Source organism: Gymnoscopelus microlampas, assembly GCF_963454915.1.
Source record: "Gymnoscopelus microlampas genome assembly, chromosome: 17".
Classification (NCBI taxonomy): domain Eukaryota; kingdom Metazoa; phylum Chordata; class Actinopteri; order Myctophiformes; family Myctophidae; genus Gymnoscopelus; species Gymnoscopelus microlampas.
The window spans coordinates 16,069,351-16,096,153 of NC_139954.1; the positions used below are offsets into that span (position 1 = coordinate 16,069,351).

The following is a 26,803-nucleotide window of genomic DNA, read 5'->3' on the forward strand; positions in this document are numbered from 1 at the left end:
GTAGCTCATAAATCACTACCTGTCAGGGACAGTCCTCGCTACTGTAAAACAGTGCAGTGTTGACAGTGGTGGACAGTAACGTTCATTTACTCAAGAACTGTGCTTAAGTAGATTATTTTGAGTATCTGTACTCTACTTGAGTATTTGTATTTTGTGGATACTACTCTCATTTTAAAGACACATAATGGATGCTTGAATCCACTACACATTTCTAGGAAGGAAGGGGGAAAAGTACATTATGAATGACTTAATTACTTAAACTTAAGCCCTATTTCAAATAGTGAAAATAGCAGATCTACAAGCTCACAACGAGTCACATTCTTATGACCTATATCTGAACTCAAGTCTCATCCATACAGCCTTACAACCTCGCCCTTCTGTGTCCTTGCAGTATGATGGTTAACAATAACTTTTAGATGATCACCCCATTGCTTTGAGCTCAAACCATGTCGCAAACATATTTACAGCTTCAATAATTATTAAAGGGCACATTTCTGAATCGTGTGCCATGACACTAGTATTTATGATGTCTAGAGATGGTCAGTGAACATGGCTCTGATGAGATTAAAAAGCAGACATAAACTACTGCACATAATTATTTTCCGTCTGAGCGGCTTTAGTTGATTTGGGCCCAGTGATAGGTAGGTCATTCCACGATAAACACCCTGTTTGGGGTTCATATCATAATTGGGTACTTTATTTAGTTTATTCATTTCCAGCAACTTTAGCATATTAAAATTGTAACGGCTGACACTCCAAGCATCACTAATGGAGAGGTCCGAGTTGCTCTGCTCGCCACATGAACTTGCTCTTGGCCCTTCATCCGGTTTAACACAGTACAGTTATTCTTCATCAAACAGAGATTATGACCTTGGCTGTGAAATCATGACCTGTATGGCAAAAATGCTTCTTCAGAAGAGTTCCTTCAAAGAATCCAAGTACTGCAAGTCAGTGGTTCTCAAACGTTTTCATGTCAAGAACCCCCAAATGAATATACTGTGCCAGGGACAACCATACAAGTTTCTTTTGTAAGATGTGTTGAAAATAGCAGACATACAAGCTCACAATGCGTCACATTGCGACACTTTGTGAGCTTGTAGATCGACTCTTTTTCAAATAGCCAATGCAATTTTGATGCAATATTAACACATTTTTCCGGGGACCCTCTGGAACCTGGAACCCCCATGAACCCCCCCCAAGGAGGACGGACTTTGAGAACCACTGATATAAGTAAGTAAGTAGCCTTGGGAACCAATGGTGTGCAAGTACACCCCCTGAACATGACACTAGCATGTCACAGGCACTATACCCCCGTGATGCTGAGTGACAAACAGCGAACCATTGTGTGCCATTTGTTTTGTCTTTGATATGTCTCAGCAGAGACAACCACAAGGCCACTGAGCTGGTAAAAACAACGCACGGGCACGGCTCTTCTCTACCTGCAGTGAGACAGGTGACTCAAGCGTGACTTATACTTAGTTGTGTGCCGGTGTTGCGTGCCAAAAATAGCCAATCTACAAGCTCACAATGCGCCACAATGCGAAGTGTTCACTTGTGTGCATCTTTGCTATTAACAAATAACAATTACTCAAATCCAGTGGGATTCTTGAATTCATAAATGACTACTCTCATGTCATGAAAGTTGAGCAAGCAAATTAATGCAGTGTGGGTTTGGCATAAGCTAACAGTCATTGTTAGCAGTGCCAACATCAAACAGTGGAAAATACACCTTTTTGTTGGAATGAACCATTTCTAAAATACCGCGCTGGAATTGATACTGTCAGAGACACCGCCGCGCCCCCAAAACTGCCATAAAGACCCATATAAACCTATAATTTCACCCAAGCTATAATCATGACAGCATGACAACTAAGACAAGGTCATAGTTTTAATGGTGTTTTTCCCCAGAACTGGTCATTATTCAGGTACTAAGCTCTTACTGTGACATTATCGGATTCAATCTGTTGTCAGAGATGTAAACATTACAGTGGAGTAGCACTCAAACTACTCCCATTTCCAGTGACCAGTAGGTATCATTCAAGTCGCAAGGCCATAAAAAGCCACGCTTGTTTTTTTATCCTCCTCTTGTTAGCTGCTAGTAAACTGTGTTTATGACGCGATGACATCGATGTGTATCAGTGAAACGAGCTCCATGACACGGGTGCCGCTACTCCACACAGACAAATCGTTGCTGTCGTGCAGAAACCTCTTATCTCCATATTCTTCGTGTTTTTTCGTGAATTCATTTGCCCTACTTGATCATGCTACCGCGTCACACAAAAGTAGCAAAAGTAGCAGATCTGCAAGCTCGAAACGCGACGCAACGCGTTTCGAGCTTGTCGATCTGCTGCTTTTGCTCTTTTTGAATTTGAATCCTAAAGAGTAACAGTTTTGGACACTGGAGGTTTCCACGCGACAGAGACGAAATGGTTGTGTTCTGCAAGGGGGCCACTCGGTAGCTTATACCGTCATCAACCCACTTGATAAGACAAAGAATGAATGAATGAATGAATGAATAAACAAACAAACACACAAACACACATCTATCCTGTGGACCCTCTGCTTCTTTGGGTTTCAAGTCACGCTCCACAGGCAGTAAACGTGGGTGATAAAAATGATCAAGCTTCTTCTCGCCGTAGAGTACCTGGTAGGTGATCAAGTCCACACAACATGGCGAGACACCGAGATAAAAGGGACGCTAAATCACCGGGCCGCGTGCATATTGTCAACGGCAGGCTTCTTTGGCCAGCGGCATCGGAAGGGGGGGGGGGGGCAGGGCGACAATCAGCGTCAACATGGGCCCTGCTTCTGTTTGCAGCCACATTTGTATTCAAACATTTGCATAAAAAGATTAAACCACTGGTGTCCCTATTCTTGGCATGTCATCAGTGGTACATTTACTCAAGTATTTTTAGCGGCGCTAGCCGCTCTATACCTTTAGGTATAGAGCAGATCCTGCTCTATACCTGACTTTGTCCGTGTCCGTCAACGTTCTGATTGGTCAGGTCCGTCAAAGTTCTGATTGGTCAGGTCCGTCAACGTTCTGATTGGTCAGGTCCGTCAACGTTCTGATTGGTCATGTGCGTCAACAAAGTGATTGGTCAAGCTTCACATGACACGTGGCTATAAACACATTATAAACACATATCGATGACAAAATGTATCAAAGGCGCAGCTACCTTCACACAGGGTGTGATTTTTTACTTTACTTGAGTATGTCCAATTTTCAGTACTTTTACTTCTACTCCACTACACTTCAGAGGCAAATGTTATACTTTTACTCCACTACAATTATTTGACAACTTTAGTTACTAGTTACTTTGTATATTTTGACTATTATTACAGAACATGCTGCATTAACCACTTCAGCCCTATATACTGTACATTTAAGTGATTTGAAAATAGTAGATCTACAAGCTCACAAAGCGTCGAGTACTTTCTATTTTTGGTACTTAAAGTACATTTTGATACCAATACTTTTGTACTTTTAATCAAGTAAATTTTGAATCCCGGACTTTTCAATATTGATACTTTTACTTAGTAAGTGAATACTTTTTCCACCACTGCATGTCACTATAGACGAAGATTTGAAAAAACATTCAAATATTGTTTTTCAAAATGTTACAAACATTTCCTAAAACATCATAGCATTTCAGATCTACAAGGTCAATACGTGTTGTGAGCTTGCAGATTGGCTGTTTTCGCTGTTTGCCATACGACGAAGAAGCTATATAAGGCTTAAGTGCTTAAACATTTAATTGAGGCTTAGTTCGATAATGCCGTGAGCTGATGAAGAACGGACGTTGCATTTTTCCACATGCTCACTTGTGAATCTAAACCCTGGCATATAAATTATTTCCCTGCCAGAACGGATTTGTATTATTTTTTTTTTTGTTTAACCACTTGAACCCCAGTGTCCACATTATGGGGGGAACATTAGCCAAAAATAGCCGATCTACATGTTCACAACGTGACGCATTGTGAGCTTATAGATTGGCTATCTTTGCCGAAGAGTTTTGGTGTAGACGGAAAAAGTGGTCAAAGTACAGTTGTGACTCAGGTCCAGTTCTCTAAGACTACAGGGGATTAAGTGTTTAACCCATTAAGACCTGGAACGCATCTGTGTCATTCTTTGATTCGAGCTAAAACGCATTATTTTACACTTTGGCTATTAAAAAATAGCAGTTCTTACTCAGGTCTTAATGGATTAAGCTTTTAGCTGACAGGGGACGGGGGACGGGGACGGGGATTCGAAATCGTCGCTGTCGGGCAGAAACCTCTTTATCTCCACATTTTAACTTTTTGTGTTTTTTTGTAAATGAACGCCTTACTTGATCATACTACAGCCGGCGTCACACAAAAGCATCAAAAGTAGCAGATCTGCAAGCTTAAAACGCGACACGATTTGCTTGTCGATTTGCTACTTTTGAATTTGAATCCTGTAAAATATCAGTTTTGGACATATGAGGTTTCCACCCGAGAGAGACGATATGGTCAGTGGTGAAAATGTACTCAAGTACTGTGCAATTTTGTGGTACTTTTACTTTACTTGAGTACTTCCATTTTTTGATACGTTATACTTCTACTCCACTAGAACTAAAATATTGTACTTTCTTTTTACTCCACTACAGTTATTTGACAGCTTTAGTTGCATAGTTACTTTGCAGATTTATATTATTAATACAAAACTAACCAATTTAACCACTTGGTCAGTGCAATTGCTGGCAAGCGCTTCCAGACGCCCCAGAATGTCTTGCTTTGACACAAACTCAGTCCCTCACAGCTGGGAGCTGCCACAGTCAGCCTGTACCCAGTCAGTCCGCTGAGAATCCCTACATCCTCTGGCTTCATTTGATAAATCAGAGGCAGTGTTTTGCTGCTCAGCAGAGACTAATTGACTGCGAAAACGAAGGCAGGGTAGCTGTTGTGTGTGACTGTGTGTGTGAGAGAGTGTGCGTGTGTGTGTGTGTGTGTTTGAGTGAGAGACAGAGAGAGAAAATAAATGAGAAAAACGATAGGCAGAGAAAGCAGAAAAAAAAGTGGGGAGAAAGACAGAGACGAGCCCAATTATTTTTTTCCGGTCATCATCTGCTAAAGTGCCTACGCAACAGGCCCAGCAGGCTGATTAAAGGCTATGCGTTTACACTTGCGAGGGGATTCAGAACTATTGTAATGTATCCAAAACGGCAGCTTCACATTATAATTACCAGAGGGTGAGGGGGGGGTGGGGGGGGGTAGGACCTCGTCTTTTGAGATCTGTCAGATACTGTGACAGTCTTTCATGTACAATACCAACCACTGTGGGCAAATGAGCAAGGAAGGGATGAAAAGAAATGTTGTAGCTTGCCGGTGCATCGTGCACCTCCCTCATTTGTTCCCACCACTGTGAACACAATGCAAACTGCATCGTAAACAGATCCGACAATGCCAGGTGATACCGAACATGCAGAGTTGGCTACAAATTACCACCTTGCTTCTTAGAAAACATCTACGGTGGACGGCAATGTTTTATCCACGGCTACCAGTCGAACGACGGTGTGAAACTGGAAAAAGCCATGTTTATAAGGGAATTTATTCATGGTACAATGAGGAAGAAGTGTTTTCATTCTACTAATTCGCTCAACAGAGAATTCAATTGTGTTTTTGTCTGTGCATCCATTCATTCCAGAAGATCAGTGGCAGCATCATGGCTCTCTAACGGGATACCATGTTATATGTGAAGTATAAAACCTAATTATCATACACAAGATAATTAAGCTTATGCATAAAACAATGCAATCCTCTTGTGTAGGCCCTTTAGCTCATGTTAAAATAAAGAAGCTAAGATGAAAGTAAGTTCAAGAGGTATGAGGGGAAAATAAAAGATGTTATGATTAATTCAACGTGACATAGAAACGGAGAAATCCACACACACCAAATAACTCCCATTAAAATATTTTTTAATTTGCAAAAGTGGTAAAGTTTCCAGAGACAGAGGCGCCTTTTCAGACTTCTAATCATTAATTCAAACCCCTTATTCTAGATCTAAAAATATGAACAGCACATGCTGATACATCAGTAATGAAATATAAAGGATTAATGAAAAGCTACGTAACTGGAAGAGGACAATCGAGATAAGGCGTGAGGTGAACCTCAATCTGTGCCCAAACCGTAAGCTCTTAACAACTACTGAAGTCCATATAGGCACGCATGCAGTGCCTATATGGCCATCTCAAAATATGTGGGAGTGGCTGCAGATTTATTTACGTTTATGCTCACAAATTGTGTACAAAATGTTATGTTAAAGAAGAAGAAAACATTAAGAAGACCTGATTTGTACAACGCCTGGAGTTAACTTAACAATTTAAAAGGCTTAAATGAAACCTACAGTACATAGCATGCGGCTATGTAACATGGGTGGGAAACTTCCAGCACAGCACACCGGTTTCAACCTGTTTGCACCCATGTGAAGGTCTGTCTGGAGCAAGTGGAGCAGAAATGGGTCCTATACTGTACTAAGCTGGATGCCTATGGCAGTGGCTGTCAAGACCCCAAATACTGTATCTGTATATTTATTACGTTTGTTAAATTGTATTCTGAAATTATTTTTAATATTGTTTGAATCTTCTTTAAAAGAGGAAAAACTCACAACACAATCCATCAAAACGGGTCTGTGACCCAAAAATGGTTCCCGACCCAGTGTTTGGGAACCTATGGAGCCTGATGCTGAATGTCTGCACTGTTTGGTGGACACTTTGGAGAGAGGCTGCTCCTGCTCCTGCCCCTCGGTGAAAGAGCTTTAATGCCCTTTTGTGCCAGATGGCTGGACGAGTAGATGGGACTTGTTGTAGTTTCCCAGAAATACCCACAGAAACGGACAGTTTGTACCTAGCCATTCTGGGGGCGTTCGCTAGGGGGGGAAACTGTGCAAAGCAGCAAATGGTAAACAGCCGACTGTCTGTCTGTTCGTCCGTCTGTCTGTGTCCCTTCCGCCGAGGGGCTCCTTAGCGACTGATTTATCTGTCCGCTGGCAAGCACACTTGTGTGTTGTGCCTCGCTCCTTCTATGAATTCCTCCTACCGGCGCGCCCTCACAGTCTAGGCAGGATCTATGGCTTTAAGTATCAGCTTAAATTCACACGGAAAAGGAAAGCCTGGTGCAAAACGATGGCTGGGGAGAACCATCAGGCAGGGGCCGCGTTGCAGTATCAAAAGATGAAAGGGAAATGTATAATCCGAGTCAGGGGAGGAGAAGATTTCTGCCTTATTTGATTGCGGTCTTCAGAGTCTAACATAGTCAGGCTGATGGGGGTGGAATGAGTTATGAGTTGTGACACCTAAATGTCATTAAAGTGCAGTGAAACCACCTGGGTCTACACGCTCTCCAAAACATCATCCACATATTCCCCAGGTCTGAGGAGCCAAGGAGGAGGGGAGCGGGACAGATGGTGGTGAACACACGTCAAGCTATAGAGCCAACTGACGCGCGCACGCGCACACACACGCACACACACGCACACATACACACACACACACGGAAGGGTCACCTCAAGAACCATGCTGCACTGAGACAAGCAGAGGTGCACTTGCTGTGCTGTACTCACCCATCACTGGTGTTTCACACGCACACATACACACACGCGCGCACATTCACACACGCGCAAACGTACACACGCGCGCGCGGCCATGCGCACACGCTCACACAAAACACACCGTCTGTGCTGTACTTGTTCTCAGAATGTTTTACCTTCAAGGACGCCCATAACTCTGAAATGGAGCCAAATGGACTCTTCCAATCCATTTCGTTCCATTTGTATACTCAAAAGTTGTGTAAAGTTAAGTAAAGTTTCTCACTTTGAGAACCACTGCGTTAGGGTTTCACTGGGGGTTTTGCTTAGTCCCGACGTGTTGCTTTCTGTGTTGTTCTCAGAATTAGCTGAAGGTTTTTGCATGCTCACGTCCATGTACACACATGCAGACTTCAGGTATTGGAATCCACTGAGAATGAGATCAACCCGCCGTCTTTCTACCATTCATCGATTTGTTTGTGGCAGCCAGCCTCAGCAATACCAGGGTGGCCCGATCACAAACGCATTCCACATGCTGATGCACAAACACTCTATCAGCGTGTGGTTGCACATACCCTAGATCTAATTATTTCATAGCTGCCGGGTGTCTCAGCCAAAACCACCACAAAGTACAAGTACAAGAACAAAGTACAAAGTAATGTTATTTTTTGTGCCAACCTTTTTTCCTGTTGAAAGCCCGGTTCATAGTGGAAAATGCGTTGTCTGTGCGATCCCTCCGGTGTATATGCCAATATTCCACCTGGAACAAAGATAGAGAGAGACAAGGGGTGGTAGAGATTAATAATCAGTTTCATCCTGGGGTCCCTGTTTATTTTTCATAATAGGCGAACATTAAAGAAAAGTAATAAAACGTTTTCACTATTTGCGCACCTTTCACTAGTTTAGTGCAACACTGTCAAACAAGTATGAAATAGGGTTTAATTGGTTAAAAATTACTTAAATCCGGCCTGAGCCGTAGCGTGATGGTCCAGGCACCCTAGGCAATGCAATGCCAGCCTGACAGTGTGTCGCGGGTTCGACACGCGACACGCTGTCGAACCCGACGGCCTTTGCTGCGTGTCACCCCCCCCCCCCATCTTTTTCCCCATTTCCTGTAAGCCTACTTTCCCTATCCCTCTCTAAAATAAAGGCATAAAAAGCCCCCAAAAATATCTTTAAAAAAAAAAGAAAAAAGTCTTAAATCCTACAGATATACATGGATATACTACATCAGTGGTTCTCAAACTTCTTCATGTCAAGGACCCCCAACTTGACACTTATTAGCCCGTGGACCCTCCATTTGAAAAGATATGCCAGGCAGGGACCAGAAGATTTTCACGGCAGTGATTCTCAACCATTTTAATTTCAAGGACCCCCAGTTTGACATGCATTAGGCTACGGACACCCATTTAATGGCATTTCTATCTCTGGGACCCCAATTTATATTGTAAAATCAATGTATTTAACTCTGAGAGTGTACAAATGGAACCAAATGGACCCGTTAGGTTCCATTTGTTCACTCTCAGAGTTACAGACCCATAAGGGTGCATTTGGTTCCTAACTATCCATCATTTAGCTGGGTGGGGACCATCTGGAACTCCCTCAAGGACCCCTGGGGGCCCCAGACCCCACTTTGAGAACCAATGTACGACAATCAAACAGCATGGAAGTCCCCCCCCCCCTCTTTTCCCAAAGTGAGCTAATGTTTACGACTCGTCTGGCTGTCCAACTCCGTGCCAGTAACAACCTGGGTTCATCTGTACTACACTTGTTTACCTCTGGGCCACAAGCCCATTCACCATCTGTGGAGTCTGGTACATTTTGATGCCTTGAAATTCTGCAGAATTGCGTGCTTACTAAGTAAATATTACTCTAAGTGCTTGTTTATTTTTTGGGAAGTGGAGCATACTGTATCAAAGAGTTGAGCTGAAAGGTAAGCCCCCCAGGCGATTGCATATCAAAGGCAAGTTGTGGTTTCAAAGGGTTCGAAATCCCCCGTTATCCTCTGGTACGACTGGTGGCGGTGCATTTCTAATCTTCCCCCATATAACTAGGCCAAGCGGTTGTGTCCGATTCGACCACCTCCACACAGTAGGCAAACCAAACAGCTTGCAGTCTAACGCAGACACACGCTGCCACACAGCAACAAGCAGGTTGGCAACGAAATTCATTTGGAACCAGGACAGCAATATTATTCAAAGTACAAAGCGTATTAACCCATTCAATCCGGGAACGCACGTCATTTTAGATTTGAGCCATCAAAAATACAGTGGCAGATATACAAGCTCATAGAGCATCGCGCTATGAGCTTGTAGATGTGCTATTTCTGAAAACTCTTGAACATTTGTGCAAATCGTTGAATATATATATATTTAAAGCAAACATTTGTAACTCAAATCTTTGCTTCTGGAGGTCCATGGAACAAAATATTTGACAAATGTTAGCTTTAAAAAAATATATATTCAAAGATTTGCACACATTTTCAAAATTTTTCAAAAAATAGCAGATCTACAAGCTCATGTGCCGCGCTATAAGTTTCTATATCTGCTATTTTTTGAATAGCCAAAGAAATCTAAAATGACAGAGACGCGTTCCCGGATTGAATAGGTTAAAATGAGCCGGCCTCACAGAAGACAGTCAGACAGTGAAATCCCTGACAAGTGAAAGAAAGCTGGGTAATATGCCAGACATTACCCAGCTTTAACCACATGAACCCTTGCATCCCTATTCTGGTCCAAATTGGGTGAACATTCAGCGAAGATATAGCAGATCTACAAGTTCACAACGCATGCTTGTGATGCGTCGTGAGCTGCTATTTGTCTGCTATTTGTCTTAAGAATATCACTCACTCATACAGGTACAAGCAGCGAATAGATTTGGTGTAGACAGAAAAAAGGATAGGGCCAAGTACAGACCCCTTTGTAACACTTCCTGGCTGTATGCTGAGTAGGTGATTAATCAAAAGTTAGTTCAAAAGTTAGTTTTTTAAGAAGCTTACGTATATGAGAGATCCAGTTGTCTGTACAAAATCACATTAGGACATATACAGGTAAGACAGAGAGCATGTTTCATGGCTGGATGCGGTGGGAGATGAATGTGAGGTTTTGGTCAAACGTTACAGTAGTTGTTTAAGAAAAGTTTAGGAGAGTTCCAGCTGTCCGTTCAACATCTCATTAGGACACCAGTAAGATGGACAACACAGGGTATAGTTGCTGTGTTAGCAGTGCCACACGGAAATGTTTGGCAGGCACTGTGCTAATACTGTCACGCAAAATGGTATGCACTTATTCCCTTTTTGATGGAAAAAACTAAAGCTGAAATAGCCCAGGAATGTGGCAGCTTTGCATGAAGTGGATTTAAGCGGACTAACATTCCACTGTTCTCCTAGCAAGCTCGCCATCGTAGTGAAATGCCAGGACAAAGTAATGAAGATCAAGTGTAGGCGGTTGTAATACTCCCCATGCCAAACCCGTTCTTGCTTTTTGTTTCCTGATGCAAAATATGCAAGGCTTCCCTCACAGACAAGGACAGCCATCAACTACTTTCCAGTCAAGTTTGCTTCTGCACAGGCAAATAGAATGCAATTTCACCATCTCTGACATGTCCTATCAAGGGGCCGAAATAGGCCTGCATTTTAGACACTCATGGAAATAAAATAGAAATCTTTTTCAATGTGCAGAGAGCAGAGACTGTCCTGAATACTGTACATACATACCTAGAGCCATATGAAATCCGTTTTATTTTTTTCCCAATTCCGTTTTATTTTTTCCCAAATTCTGTTTTTTCCATTTTAATATTTCTGAATTCTGTATTTTGCTTTTTATGCTCATTTTTACCATTAAAAAAGTGTCTGGTAAGTGGAAATGAATAAATGTTCAAGATATAACAGTCCATACATGGCCCTTGTTGTGTTATACGCAAAAATGTTCCCAAAATAATTCGGTCTAATTCGGTCTGAGCATGCGCAAAATGGCGTCGCCCATGTATTATTGTTTCTATCGTCTTTCTAAGACTATTTCTACGTGGATTTTACTGTTTATAAAGTAGGATGTGGCCATGCAAAATGGTGGTGTCCCGTGGATTTGTAAAAAATCGCGGTAAAAAAAAAAAATTTACCGCGATTTTTTTTTATTTTCCAAATTCTGCAATATTCCGTGTTTTATTCCAATTCCATTTTTATTGGTCATTTCCGCGATTCCGTCCGCGATTCCGTTAACACGGATTTCATATGGCTCTATACATACCCCCCCCAAATCTGTAGATACAAATTCATAGCTGGGGGGCAGAACGCAGCACTCTTGACAGCAAGTGGTTCTCAAGGTGGGGTCCGGGGACCTCCAGGGGTCCCCGGGGGATTCCAGGGGGTCCCCAGCTAAACTAGCTAATATAGCATCAAAATCTGTTTAACCACCCTATTAGGGGTGTGCCGATATATCGCAATACGTTTTTGTGACGATATGTATCGTTTTGGCGTTTAAAAAAAAAAAATAATAATAATCGTGTATCGTATCGTATCGTGAAATTAGCATAGCAGCACACCCCTACACCTTATATACATTGCCTATTTGGAAATAGCAGATCTACAAGCTCACAAAGTGTTGCAATATGACACGCTGTGAGCTTGAAGATCTGTTATTTTCCAAAAATCTTACAAAATTTAAAAACATTTTAACAACACAAATCTTGTATGGGGGTCTCCGGCACAAAATGGGTGTCCGCAGCCAAATGCATATTCATTTGGGGGTCATTGACACGACACGGTCTGAGAGCCGCTGCTTTACAGCCATCTGTAGTACATGATTCTAGTTTGAGATAGACTTGTACTTGAGGTCACGAGATCCCGCACAGAAGCTTGTTTCTTATAGCTGTCTCTAATCACGCACAGCTGATTAGAGTGCGTGTTCCTGTCAAAGAGCTTTGCCCCCTTAAAGTGCACATACTCTGTAATGTATGTTAACAAGAAAACGTCTATAGTTCTGGCCTCTGGGGGCCATATTTAAAATATATAATATAATATAATAATTAATAATCTTTCTAAAACTTAAGTTTGTATTTGTTTTCATTTCCTCAGGGTAAGAACAAGTGCAATTTCAGACAATCCACTATGTTTGTTTTCAATATAGTACAATTTGGGAGTTTTGGGGCTTGAAATTTATTATACAATGATTCATTTGGCAATGCTAATTCCAGAAAACATCCTGTGAGTCAATACTGTAGAAAATGGATTGCTGCTACGGTCAACAACACTTTGCATTGTCTTCCTAAAATGATGGAGGCATCTATAGACAGTGTTGTTAATCCCATGGAGGAAATTGTGTTTCAGCTTCACCCAGCATTAAGATCACAAGGGGAGTGAGATTTTAATTCCCATTTAATCTGCCGCCGTTTTTCCCTTTTCTCCTGACTGTGAATATAGTTGTTGTATTAATGTGTTAATATTTTATGCACTGTTGATGAATTGAATACATACGACCACATACAGGACTTTTTCTGTGTTATCCTTTTAGCCTGATTTGTTCTACTGTACCTCCGTGGCCGTGCAAGCTGTTTACATTTCTTGACTAATAAAGTATTCAATCAGTCAATCAATCTGCTCATTGCAGATAGCCAGGTCAGCAGATTTCATGTCAAGCCATTTTAAATGCCTGTGGCTTCATTGGAGATGCTTTTTGAACACTCACACAATGCAAAACGTGAGAGAGACGTGGTGAGTGTTCACAGACAGGAGGATAAATCACACGTCTGGCATGGTGAAAAGGCCTATGATTTGTCTGAAGGAGGGTGCGGGGCCAAGGACCTGGTGAAACACTACATACAGTAGGTTTTGAGAAATGGGAGTCAGCGTGCTGTTTGACAGCTATGGCGTGGAAGTGTTGTACCTTGTGTGGCGTCTGGTTAAAAACACAAACACCAATTGAGAACCCCCAGGTAAATGACCTCATACACAAAACACACTTCCACACAGCAAATGGTAAATGGTCTGCATTTAGCCTTTATCCAAAGCGATTTACAATGTGAGGTACAACAGTGGTTCTCAACCTTTTCTGAGCTCTCTGGACCACTAGCATATTTTAAATACTCCTCAAGGACCACCCCACCTCCCCACAACTATATATACACACTGGTGATGGACACCTGATGGACCTGGTGGTTAAGACTCAATTTATCCCCCAAGCAAGCAGGCCGGCTCTATTAGCTCAATAGTAAAAATGTCAGCACTTGCGCAGGAAACCGGGTTCAAATCCGGGGTAAAAGAGGAAAGTTACATAGTGCTGCGCTTTTAATGGTTCATTTATTATTAATTCATTTGAACGGTTTTATACTTGCATGCCGGTGCTGTGCACTGAAAATAGCAGATCTACAGCCTCACAAAGTGTTGCAGTGTGACACGCTGTGAGCTTGTAGATCTGGTATTTTCATTGCGCGACACTGTATGCAACAAAATACATCAAGCCCTTAACAGTCAATATTTAATGTCAAGCTTTTTGTTTCTGGTCACTACGCCTATTAGTTTAATTTTCTTACATTTTATGGACTTTTTATACATTAAGGTACAAAATATATTAAACATTTATTTATTTTATTCCCATGGACCACCTGTAATTATGCCATGGACCACTAGTGTTCCGTGGACCACTGGTTGAGAAACGCTGGTTGGGTGCGTTAATTCACAAACCGACCGACGGAGGCAACCATGCAAGGCACGGATCTTTATCAGGAGCAGTTAGGGGTTCAGTGTCTTGCTCAAGGACACTTCCGACGCGCAGCCAAGGAGGAACCGGAGACCTTTCCGCTCCCACGATGGCCGCGCCGCTTCCTGAGAAAGCGCCGCCCCGGAACATTGGGAGAGGAAGTGGATTTGAGCAGGGATGAGTGAAGAATAACCCTGAGGCTTTCTCTGGGGCCTGATAATAAGGGTAGATAATGAAGCGTGCATTGAGAGAAAATCACTCTAAACGTTCCTATTGAAGGTTCATGAGCCCCCTGGCTGTTCTCAACCAAAAAAGCAGTGAGGTGCCAACCGGCAAAAAGAAATTGAGTTATGCTGATGAATCAGTCACCCATCACCAGGGCCTAATTAATGAAGGAATTAATTAAACAGACCCAAGATTAGAATCCAGTTTTGTACAGACTATAAGGACATTTACTCAAGTACTGTACATTTTGAGGTACGTTCACAGTACTTTACAGGAGTATTTCCAATTTTCAATACTTTTACTTTTAGCCCACTACATTGTTATACTTTTTACTCCACTAAAATGATTAGAAAACTTAGCTACTAGTGACTTTGTAGATTTGAATTATTATTACAAAACATACATCAACCACTTCAGCGCTATTTAAACTTTGGCTATTTGAAAACAGCCAATCTAGAACCTCGCAACACGTCACATCATGATGTGTTATGAGCTTGTAGATCTGCTATTTTCAAAATAATTTCATACATATATGAAATGGGACATTCTGCATAATGAGTACTTTTACTTTTGGTACTTTAAGTATATTTTGATGCCAATACCTTTGTACTTTTACTCAAGTAAATTTAGATTACCGGACTTTTACCGGAGTGTTTCTACATTGCAGTATTAATACTTTTACTTAAGTAAAGACATGTAGTACTTCTCCCCACCACTGCTCTGCATTGATATGTGAGCGTCTGGCCCCTTGTCAAAGTGTGCTGTCTAGTTGTCTAGTCTGCTGTCTAGCATGTCTGGGTTGCCCTGAGGCCACCCAGAAGGATTTGAATTTGCTGGTATTGACGTTTCCAATCGAGAAAGGTACTGGGTGCCCGTGACCCATGCGAGAGGCAAGGCACATCACAACATAACAGAGCAGAAAAGATGTCTGCGCTATCCCAGGGGTGGGCAACCCTTTCGGGTACATGCTGATCACCTAGCTGTTTTCCAAGGCTGACGTGATCGCCCAGCGCCAGGCAGTGAAAACCAACACTGCTTCTATGTCTTATTATGGGCTGATAATTAGAATAGTACAAGCACAGAATAAGTCACTCATTTAATACTAATACCCAACAAATAATGTGTAAATAATTTGATACAAATAATTAAGGTAAGATAAATCCTGAATATCTGGGGAGAAAACTTGCACATCAAACAATAATGGTTAATAATGGTTGTTTTTTATCAATTGATCACCTCAATAGCCGAACATGATCACCTGTTAGATGAAAAACATGTGGTTTCCCAACCCTGGTCTACTCTATACTGCCTCAGTGTTTTTCTTTTAAGAGTGTACAAATGAAAGAAAATGGATGCATAAGGGTCCATTTGGTTCCACTTGTACACTCTCTGAGTGACAAATGGATAAATTAACTGTGCACTTTACTTGCCTCATTTATTTGAGGGGTGTTTCTTTGATTTGGCAGCTGCCAACAAGCCACAGCATTAACATTATGGGGATTTCTATACAATACAGTAGAGCAGTGGTTGGTTCTCAAACATTTCAGGCCGCGCCCACCCAAAATAATCATATCTGAACTGGGGAACCCCCAACCTGACAAGCACTTGTAATTGTAGGAGTTGAGGCATTACATTTTAGTTTGACTCGGTTACACAGATAAATTGTGAAAATAGCCGATCTACAAGCTCACAGCGCCTATTTTTTGCCACTTTCTTAGGTAATATTTGACAATTTGGCCAATGTTTGTCAATTTTTCAATAGTATAGCTTGTTGATTACTTTTGCAGTAATGGTCTTAATTTTTTATTTTCATTTTAGAAATTGTCACTTTAGAAATGTGCAGATACCCTGCATACACTTATACTGTATGTTGGCCATTAAGCAAATTATCTGGGGACCCCCCCAAAATCATTTGGGGACCCCCCTGGGGGTCCCGAGGACACACCGTTTGAGAACCACTGCAGTAGAGTACAATACCGAAGCCTATGGTTCACTACTGCAATGGTTCTCAAACCTTTTCATGCCGCGGACCCCCATCTCAAATATTTTTTTTCCAGGGACCCCCAGAAGCAAAGATTTTAGTTACAAATGTCCGCTTAAAATATATATATATTCAAACGTTTGCTCAAATGTCCACGAACAGCCAAAGTATAAAAGGTTAAAATTATTGTGATGCTATATTAACACATTTTGCTGGTGCCCCTCTGAAATCCCCTCAAGGACCCCTGGGGGTCCCCGGACCCCACTTTGAGAACCTACGCACTACTGTATATCATGCCTCTTGATGTAATTAGATGTTTTCTTGCAGCAGAGGCCTCTAAAAAGGGCCGGAGGAAACTTTAAAGGGTGGAGACTGGGACATTCCGAGGTCTGCCAAAACAAAATAGTTGTGCAGCTCGCTGCAAAAGACGAGCTTGTGTTCCTTGTTGACGCCGTCACACACCCGGAGCAAAGCTGAGGCAAATGAACAGCGACACTGGTGTGCAGACAGACAATTTAGCACAGACAGGGAGTACTTTTTTGTGCCTGTGCAGATCTCACAAAACCAAGCTGTTTCAATTCTGGCTTACAGTTTAACCAAATTGAACCTGGCATCCCTATCTTAGGCATGTCATTGTAGGCTAGTTACACCCCCCCCCCCCCCCCCCCCCCCCCCACACACACACACACACACACACACACCAAAAAAACGTTTTTTAAGCACTTTGTTTTTACATTGCAAAAATGCTCAAATAATTTGAAAATAGTCCATCTACAAGCTCACAACGCAGCATGACGTGTTGTGTGACCTTGTAGATCGAGTATTTTCACGTGACGTTGTTGTATGCTACGATTAAATATAAAATAGGGCTTATGTGGTTAAGACTGAAGCGTAATATAACAATTAGTTGCACGGCTGCCTTCCCATTGAACCCACTTGCCTTTACTCTGCTTGACTCTGAGATTATCTTTAAGCCTCCTTATGTGACTACCACGGGAAGCAGAGTACAATGATCTAACTAATGAGGCTGATCTCCAACAGTAATGAATGAACCATCGGCAATGAATGAATGAAACCCTTAACCCATTAAGACCTGAGGCCGATTAAAACATTTTTTTTCAAAATCCTGACGCTTAAAAAAATATATGTATTCAAAGATTTTCACACATTTTCAAAAAAAATGCAAAAATAGCAGATCTACAAGCTCATAGCTATGAGCTTGTATATCTGCTATTTTTGAATAGCCAAAGAAATCTAAAAATGACACAGACGCGTTCCCGGTCTTAATGGGTTAATAGCTGCTCTACACTTCAACATCTAGGTTCTCCAGTAAGGTTTTCGGAATCCAGTGTCAGATGTATTTCCAGTCCAGCATTGCAATTATATAGGCATCGATTTTATATTCATATAGTCCATGGGTAAATTAAATCCCATCTCTAAAGGGTCTCTGCTTCCACTCGGCTCATTAGGCCGAAGGCAACTGCTGAACCGGCAAGCTTGTGAAGTAGGCTAACACCAATGACAAATTAAATGACAAAATCATACATATTTCAATGTTGTACTTAGCCGTGTTCCTTCCTGGGAGCTAAACAATGAGAACTTAACGGAAGATGAAAGCAACACAACCAAAGGCTACTCTCTCAAATTCACATTGTCGCTGTCGGGCAGAACCCTTGCATCTCCATATTTCATCTTTAACACATCGAGAGCCAGAGGTTTTTTAAAACAGGGTACATCCAGTGCCAGCGTTCTTACAGTTTACGCTGATTTGTTTAGAGCTGTAGACGCCACGATGAGGACCCGGATGTAAACAAAGGGTGTGTGCGTGACGGTCGAGGGTCCCATCTAACGACTGGAACAATAATATTTCTATATCAATGTGTAATCTTTTATTTTCATGAATTAATGCACTTCGTCATATGACAGAGTCGTGCAAAAGTAGTGAAAATAGTCTGAAGAAAATGTCTCAGCGTGCCGCATTTCGAGTTTGTAGATTGGCAATTAGGTTTTCTTTTTTTTACAACTTTATTTTTAGTATTTTCAGTTATGAAGACATACAACCCCACATATACCCCACCCTCCCCGGTTCCCTCACAGCCATTAGGTTTTCTTTTCCTCCAATATATCTATACACAGTATATTCACCTATAATGACAAAATAGGGATGCCAGGTGTGGAAAGTGGTTGAGTCTGTCTGAGGGTTTAATAACTATTTAACCAATGAAAAGTATTAAGACCTTGTGACTAAATAACTACATAGGATCCATTGGAAAACGGGTCATTAAAAGTAACAGTTTTGGACATACAAGTTTTCCGCCCGACAACAACGACATGCTACAGTATAATTAAGTCATCCACATGGGAATATGCTGACAGGAGACAATAGCTGGTTAATGTGTTAAGCGTTTCACAGAGGTATCTTGGGGCATCACAGCGCTATCACCTGTCATCTCACAGTGATGTCACTTTTTTTTTGATTGGCACCTTAAATGGTTGCCCTTTCTTAGAGTTCAGTTTAATAGCTTTTCTGACTGGTGAATCATCCCCCTGTTTGAGACAACTGTCTCCAAAACATCCACACACTCTAGGACCGGGCGATATGACTTCAAATTAATATCACTATTTTCAACTGCTATTTCTGTACGCCACCATTGTACAACTAAGTGTAATACAGGGTGAAGTGGTTCAACCAGTCTAATTGATTTAGTCGATTGTAAAATATCTATTTAAGTGTTTTGTGCTGATTCGTTGATATAATAAGAAAGAATGTATTAAAAAAAACATGCTTCTTGAATATTTGGTTATAAGTCGTTGGTTCTGAATATCAGTTTCAATAATATTTTCAGTTAATTGCCCAGTCCTAACACACACGTTTGTGTATTACGTTTGAATAGGCTGTGTTACTGCCATGGTTACAGAAACTACACTGCCCGCGAAAAACTGAAAAATCTACAGCGGGTGGTGCGTTCGGCCGAGCGCATAATGGGAGGTGAGCTTCCCTCCCTCCAGGAACTATAAGAAGAACAGGTGTGTAGTCAAAGCTCAGCACATCAAGGACAGGCACCACCCCAGCCACAAACTGTTCATGCCCCTACAGCAGCAACCACAGCCAGGCAAGGAGGCCTACCTTAGTATTATAGACCACCGGTTTTAAGAACAGCTTCCAACCGGCTACCATTAGACTGTTGAACAAAGCGTGACCACTGCGTGACACCAGGCTGGCCATGGACTTTACGCTTCCTTGCCGATCTACCATGTGGATTGTACCTGTGAAAGTTACCGCCTTTTGTGGACTATTTGGTTACTCTGGTACTCACTTTGCATCTTAATCTCATGTACAATGCGCTCATGCTCTTTTTGCTCTTTTTGTACAGTACATGATCTAATATCATGTACTGTACATACCTGCTGCTATGTGCATGCACCTTATGTCTAACCTCATGTAATTACTGTGCCAGCTGGAATTGCTATGTGTAATATATGTATATATTTTGCTAGATTTTTATTTTTTCTCCTTGCTCTGTGTGACAATAAAGCTGATTCTGATTCTGCGAGGACATCAGTATTTTAGTACGGTATTTTTTATTAATGCCATTTTAATTCGCTAAATTATTTTTGCAGTTTTTAATCCCAATCATAAAGCCGAGAATAGCAGATATACATGTTCACAACACGACGGGGTGTGAGCTTGTAGATCTGCTATTTTTGGTTCCTGACACCGGCACGCAGCTATTGTAAGTATAAATCAGGCATTACTACAACTCCAACCCCTAAACCTAACCTCTAAATGTCTAATCCTAAACTAATTTTTTCCTAATTGTAATACTCTAATATGTTTAAATCATAAAACAACCATTTGTCTTGTGAGGACCAGGAAAATTGTTCTATTTTTTCAAATTCTACTATACTTGTGGATACATTTGAGACACTCACAAGTAGGCCTATAGTAATACACACACACACACACACACACACACACACACACACACAGAGCCTTCGCACCAAGCTGCAAACTTCCACAGTCTCCCACTGATGTTTACCAGGTGCAGTGCACCGGGTCAGGTATGCTCAATTCTACACAGGAAGGTTGTGTATTTATGTGTGTGTGTGTGTGTGTGTGTGTGTGTGTGTGTGTGTGTGTGTGTGTGTGTGTGTGTGTGTGTGTGTGTGTGTGTGTGTGTGTGTGTGTGTGTGTGTGTGTGTGTGTGTGTGTGTGTGTGTGCGCGTGCGTGTGTAAAAGTGTGTTCTGGTAGTTAACAGTGTGCTCGAATTGTTCCCCAGACATAACATTGTGCTTTATAGTGTACTCATTTACTCAGATAGTATCAGAGGACACATTAATGCATTTTCAGGAAACCTAGAAGAGACAAACGCTCTCAGGTGTAATAATCATAATCAGCAGGAACACAGGTAATTTAACTTAACACCTCAAATGATGATTGCTTATGGTAGATTAGCGAGGGGTGCAGTCAGTGCACTCAGATGATGGCGGTTCCATCGCTTTAATAGCACACACCGTAACCACTTAAACCCTATATACTTAGTTGACCGGGATACCCCAGAGCTCTATACTTGGTCCCCTCTTTTGTCCCCCTACACCAAACCTCCTCACCGAAAATAGCCGATCTACAACCTCAGCTTGGAGTGTGTAAATGTCCGCCTGTTATGACATGGCCAGAATAGAAATGTTAGTTTTTTTTTTGTGGTTAAATAAGTACCTACTGTGCACCTTATGGTCACCTGCAGTCCCTATACAACAGAGCATTTAGCAAGACATGAACATCGTTACCACATAATGTGTCATAATTACTTCTGGTGCATTGGACCCTAGCTCTTGGATACTCTCTCTGAACAACCACTTAAACCCTATATATACTTAGTTGACAGGGGCGGCCTATACTTGGCCCCCTTCTTTTTCCCCAATACACCAAATCTCGTCGCCGAATATAACCGATCTATAAGCTCACAGTGAGATTGTAGATATGCTATTTTTCGGTTAATGCCACCTATAGCTCAAATAATAAGCTAAAAGTCTTGCTGTCTGCTTTACTGTCTGAATGGTATAATGCACAAAGGTGTCCTGTATCACCATTCACTGCATGAAATGCGAATAGTTTTATGTTGGGCTGTCACTGCATAATATACCAAAGCGAATTCCTTGCAAATTCCTTTTACACCATATTAAAAGGGCTCTGTGGTGGAGAAGTATTGCCACTCAACACCTCACAAGTTCACCCGAGTTTCAAAAGGCATTAAACAGGTGTTCAAAACACATCAGCACTGCAGTTAGTAATGGCTGAAACCAAAATCAACAAAGGCACAAACAAAGTCAGCAAACATTCATGGCTCGAAACTTCTCAACCTCCAACAATAAGTCAGAAAATCTTTGAGTTAAACGCAATGTTCAGGCAAAAAGTAAAGATTGCTTAACAGGGAACACGTTTAACCCTTAAGGAAACACTTTGACATTTTACACTGGAAAACATGCCCCAAGTTTTGCAACTCATCTTCAGTGACTCAAACATTTGGAATTCAAGCAGGGAAGCCAACTTTCTGGAAACGGAAGATGACCTACTTTGACCCTCTGAAGACGACGCTCAAGGCAAAAGATCAGTCCACAAACAAAAAGGAATCCAAACACGCAATTGTGGCATGAGATGAAAATATGTTAAAAATAAAACAAAAACAACTTTTTCTTTCCCTTTTTTCAAATCCAAAGTTAATGTCCCATATTTACAAGCCTCTCAGGCAGTTGTTAATCTGACCCATATGTGCTAAAAAGCCAGCCAGCATTCTACGTGGGATTGAAACACGCGCGGCAGTCCCAACATAATGCAGAAAAGAAAAGCAACAAAGATCCTTTGTTTTCTACCCTTTGCTTTCACCATGGCTCTGGAATCTTGCTTGCTAAGCACAGCACGTTAGACATCGCAACGACACAAAAAAACCCAAACAAAACAATCTGTTTATGAATTTAGAGGCAGCATTCCTCAGTTGAATCAGCCGCGGTGCCCAAACTAAAACTCAGCATTGCTCTCCCAAAGCCCGGCACCCTCCTAATCAGACGCCCACATAAGAAATGCAAGCAGCCTTACCAGCCGGAGAAAGATGTTCAAAACACAAAAACAAACAAACAAACAAAATCAACAGCGCTGCCCTTTTGATCGGAGAAGCCAAACTTGAAAGAGCTGAAGATGAAGGAAACAATGAACCAAAGGAGCCGAGATAAAAAGCTGCTTACTTGCCTTAAAACAGGGGTGGAATAGTGGAGAGGAAGTTCCAGCAGAGCCTAATAGTTTTCAGCTGTGGGCCAGATGGTGATACATTCAGGACTGCGGTAAGCAGAGATGATGGGGTTTGCAAGCTAAACAAGAAGCTTTTGCTTCAGACACACGATACCTGGCGTTCAAAGTCAACTTCCTCCACCCCCTGTTCATCCAAAAATGTTATTCCCCCCACACACGTCTCTTGTATGTGTTTTGCAGAGATACAAATGTGGCATGTCTGAGATGGTGAACTATAAAATCCATCGCACCAGAGGTTGAATTCTGACACCTCTATTATGACGTTATATAGCCTACTGTATACTATCCATCTATATTATCTATCAGCGTGCGTGTGTGTGTGTGTGTGTGTGTGTGTGTGTGTGTGTGTGTGTGTGTGTGTGTGTGTGTGTGTGTGTGTGTGTGTGTGTGTGTGTGTGTGTGTGTGTGTGTGTGTGTGTGTGTGTGTGTGTGTGTGTGTGTAGCCACTTTACCCTGTCAATGCAAAGCCCTGGAAGTGCCCTCGTGAAACAGTTTGACACTTAATAATCCCTTGTCAAAAAAAAGAAAAAAGCGTTTCCACTGCAGCTGCAGAAATATGTGTGGTTTGAAAAACAGAGAATCCTGGCAGCTCGAGCTGTTATACCTCACTGAAATCCGACACTTGCTTGTCTTATTCAGCACATGGGAATGAATAACCCTGGACAGCTTTACAGGCGAGGAGCACAGGGTGAGGGAGGAATATAAGCAACGCATACTGTACGAACACACCGACGCGTACTCTACAGGGCTGGGGGAAAGTCAAGGATACATTTGTTCAATGGTGGATGCGCAAAGAAATATTACAGCTACTAACAGTGGAAGAAGTACTTTTACTTTGACTTAAGTAAGTTACAAGTAAGATTCCTTTGTTCAAATGTTTACATGTGTAAAAGTGCAAAAGTATGGGCATCAATATATGTACCAAAGTAAAAGTACTCCTTCTGCAGAATGGCCTATTTCATAATCATGTTATTATTATCATATTAATAATGCATTGTTGTGTTCATCACTTTAAAGTTGCAGCTGGTTAAGGTGGGGCTGATTTTAATTACTGTATGTGCTGCCGGGTAGATTAACCTATAATAATACATCATCATATATAATCTAATGTATGTTTTGCATTAATAATCAAAATCTGTAAAGTATCTAGTAACTAAAGCTGTGTAGAGTAGTAAATAGTTAATCGTTTGCCTCTGAGATGTAGTGGAGCAGAAGTATAAAGTATATATATATTTTTTAAAAACTCAAGTACTGTAAAAAAAAAAAAAAAAAAAAAAGTACTTTGATGTTGTACTTGAGCACAGTGCTTGATTGAATGTACTTAGTTACTTCCCATCGATGCTACTACAGTAGCTTGAGTGTAACCAAATGGACCCTTATGGGTCCATTTGGTTACATTTGTACACTCTCAAAAGTTACAAATGGATAAATAAAACACTGCAGATTTTACTGTGTAACCCAGAACACACCCCCCCCACCTCTTTAGCAAGAACCTCATGCAACCTCTGCTGGTCGGGTGAACTAATCCCCCCCAAAAAAACCTCTCTCCTCCTCCTCCTCTCTTCCTCCGTAACCTTATCAGCCTGTCCTCTACTATACTCAATAAAGAAAATTACTTGGGGGAGCGAATTGGCCTCTTCTGACAGTTCAAAACAATGTTTGGGAGTTTGAAAGGAAGACGGTTCGAGACCTTTGAGAGAAAGGAGCGGCATTCGTGACGGAGTTATAATTCAAAAGGAGGAAAAGAGGGTTGAAAAGATGGGAGATGGGAAAGCATGCAGTTTTACAAAGAAGGTCTGAGAAGACCAAACAAAGAAGGAACATGACCTTGAATAATAGCTGCAAGCCACCAGTTTCTGTGGCAACGTTGACGACCTTAACGCTGTTGTAGTCGAGAGCTGGATAGGAATGTTTGAACTGTCCATCAGAATAGTTACAGTATGGACTACTGTACTGTATTGTATGTACTTCCTTACTTAAGAATCACTGTGAACGTCTAAACACCCTGCTTTTGACGGATTCACAGCGTGGAACCCTAGCGTGGGGTGAACATTTGGCAGAAATGGCAGATCAACAAGCTGATCTACTGCACAAGCTCACAATGCAACGTGGAAAAAAGGTGCAAACCTATTATAGAGCCGTGGGAGACGTAAACGGGAATTAAGTGGTTAAATATGTCATTCATTGTTCAAATGTTCTTTATGGTCTTTAGATTTAATATTTCTTTATGCCTGGTATTGGCAGAAATGTTATTTTAATGCCATGTGTTCAACGCGTAGCATCCTACAGAAAATTCGGAACATGTTTGGGGGTGAAATGCTTTCAACAAGGAGGAATACGAATAAGGATTAAACAGACAACAAAGAGGTTCTGGGTACACAAACAAGCACATTTGCATGCTAATTCAGAAAGGTTCTTCGTTCGTAGTGGAAACCATGGCCTTGTTCTTTTCACGGTTTCCGGTTGAAGGCTTAACTTGAACAGGGCCCTGGGTGGTAGTGTGTTTTTGCTGGCCAGCAGACCTGCAGTCTCTGCCTCTGGGAGCATTTAAAACAGGGAGGGGACCGGCTCTCAGGATTCTGGGGTTTCTCTTCACACTTTATTTTTCTAGGGTTTTTCTCTGTATCATTTCATGTTTGCGTCTTGTATGGACAGCTGTGGTGAGGTAAAACGAGTGGCCGGCGCAAGCATTTTCCAGCTCTGGAGGTGGGGGCCCTTCACGGCCCTAAACTATGTAAAAAAAAAAAAAAAACATGCTTCAGAACATGCCTAGGAAAGAATGTTGAGCTATTTCACCACACCCATCTACACCCTATTAACACCAGCCAAAAGTTGAGCTGAAATGGTGCATGTGACCTGCTCTTGAATGCAACTAATTCTGTATGCCACGGTTTCCCAAACAGTGGGTCGGGACCCATATTTGTGTCACGGACACATTTTTATGGGTCGCGAGTAAATATCCCCTTTTTCAAAATGTAAAAAATAATGATATATATTATCTCAAAAGATTTAAAAAACTTCATCAATTAAAAGCAATTCCACATTTTTTCAAAAGTAGTTAATAAACAAAATTTAAAAATCAAAACATTTCCATTAAAAAAGTTTAAAAAGTGGAGAAAATGGAAGATCTACAAGCTCACAACGATACGCGAAGCATCGTGTTGTCTCTTTTGGGTCTTGAGCTGAAAAGTTTGGGAACTACTGCCGTAGATGGAACTGCTGTAGTACTGTATGCATATGTCTGTGTGCCTGCTTTGCTTGCCTAGTGCAACGAGTTGTCAGGCTTAAAGACTAAATGCAGTGGTGAGCCATCAAGTTTTAAGTAGCTTATAGATGTTATTCTCAACCTTTTTAATGTCAAGAACCCCCAGTTTTAGGCCAAGGACCCCCATTTGATATGGTCCGGGAACCCCACGCTGACAGCCAGTTGCTCATTGCAAGAGGGCTCTCTAACCTTTTGTACCGTTTCACTCCATGACACAAAAGAGACGTTTAGCTGCATCTAAGGATCCAGCCTAATTAAAAGACTGGCAGTCTCATCACGTGAGGACCAGGCCAGGATTAGTTCAATGACCCATTTTGTTTCCCACCAAATATTTGGTGAAAAATGTGGGGAGAAAAACTAAAAACAACTTCTTCATAGATAACATTGAAAATTCATTTTATCTTTTCTTGGCGTGAACAATGCTCAACCCCATTAAAGTCCACCTGAAAAAGCTATCATGCGATCAGCTGCTGGTACTGTAGGCTATGAACAGTCCCCTGGGTAAATTAACATTCACTTCACAAATTGACACCTCATAAGAAATCAATCTGCCACGAAGCTGTACTAAAGGACGGCTCAATAGGTCGTGTGCTGGCCTTTCCTGATAATTCCAAACTCTAGCGAGCTAATTAAAAAGGACCAGCCTGCAATATTACCAGGTATAAAGTGCAAACCTAAGGGTAGGTACAGTACATACTGGGTGTGTTCGCCAAATAATCAAGAGAGATGCACTCCTGCTCAGGAGAGCTCCAAATGTCAGACGGTGTCTACAGTGATATATTATTAGAT

The 26,803-nt window shown here is 41.6% G+C and overlaps 1 protein-coding gene across 4 annotated transcripts in view; it reads right to left on the reverse strand.

Moving 5' to 3' along the window:
* gulp1a (GULP PTB domain containing engulfment adaptor 1a) overlaps positions 1–26,803 on the reverse strand; it is a 135,864-nt gene that overhangs the window by 36,626 nt on the left and 72,435 nt on the right. For 2 of the 4 annotated variants that reach the window (XM_084085137.1, XM_084085140.1), the window contains exons 1-2: positions 19,572–19,626; positions 8,225–8,306 (exon numbers count right to left, since the gene is read on the reverse strand). In XM_084085137.1, coding sequence (XP_083941263.1) covers positions 8,225–8,306; positions 19,572–19,622 — 133 coding nt within the window. In that variant the 5' untranslated portion in view covers positions 19,623–19,626. Of the gene's footprint in view, positions 1–8,224; positions 8,307–19,571; positions 19,627–22,019; positions 22,388–26,803 lie in introns of those variants that run through there. The other 2 variants (XM_084085139.1, XM_084085138.1) reach the window with 2 other exon arrangements.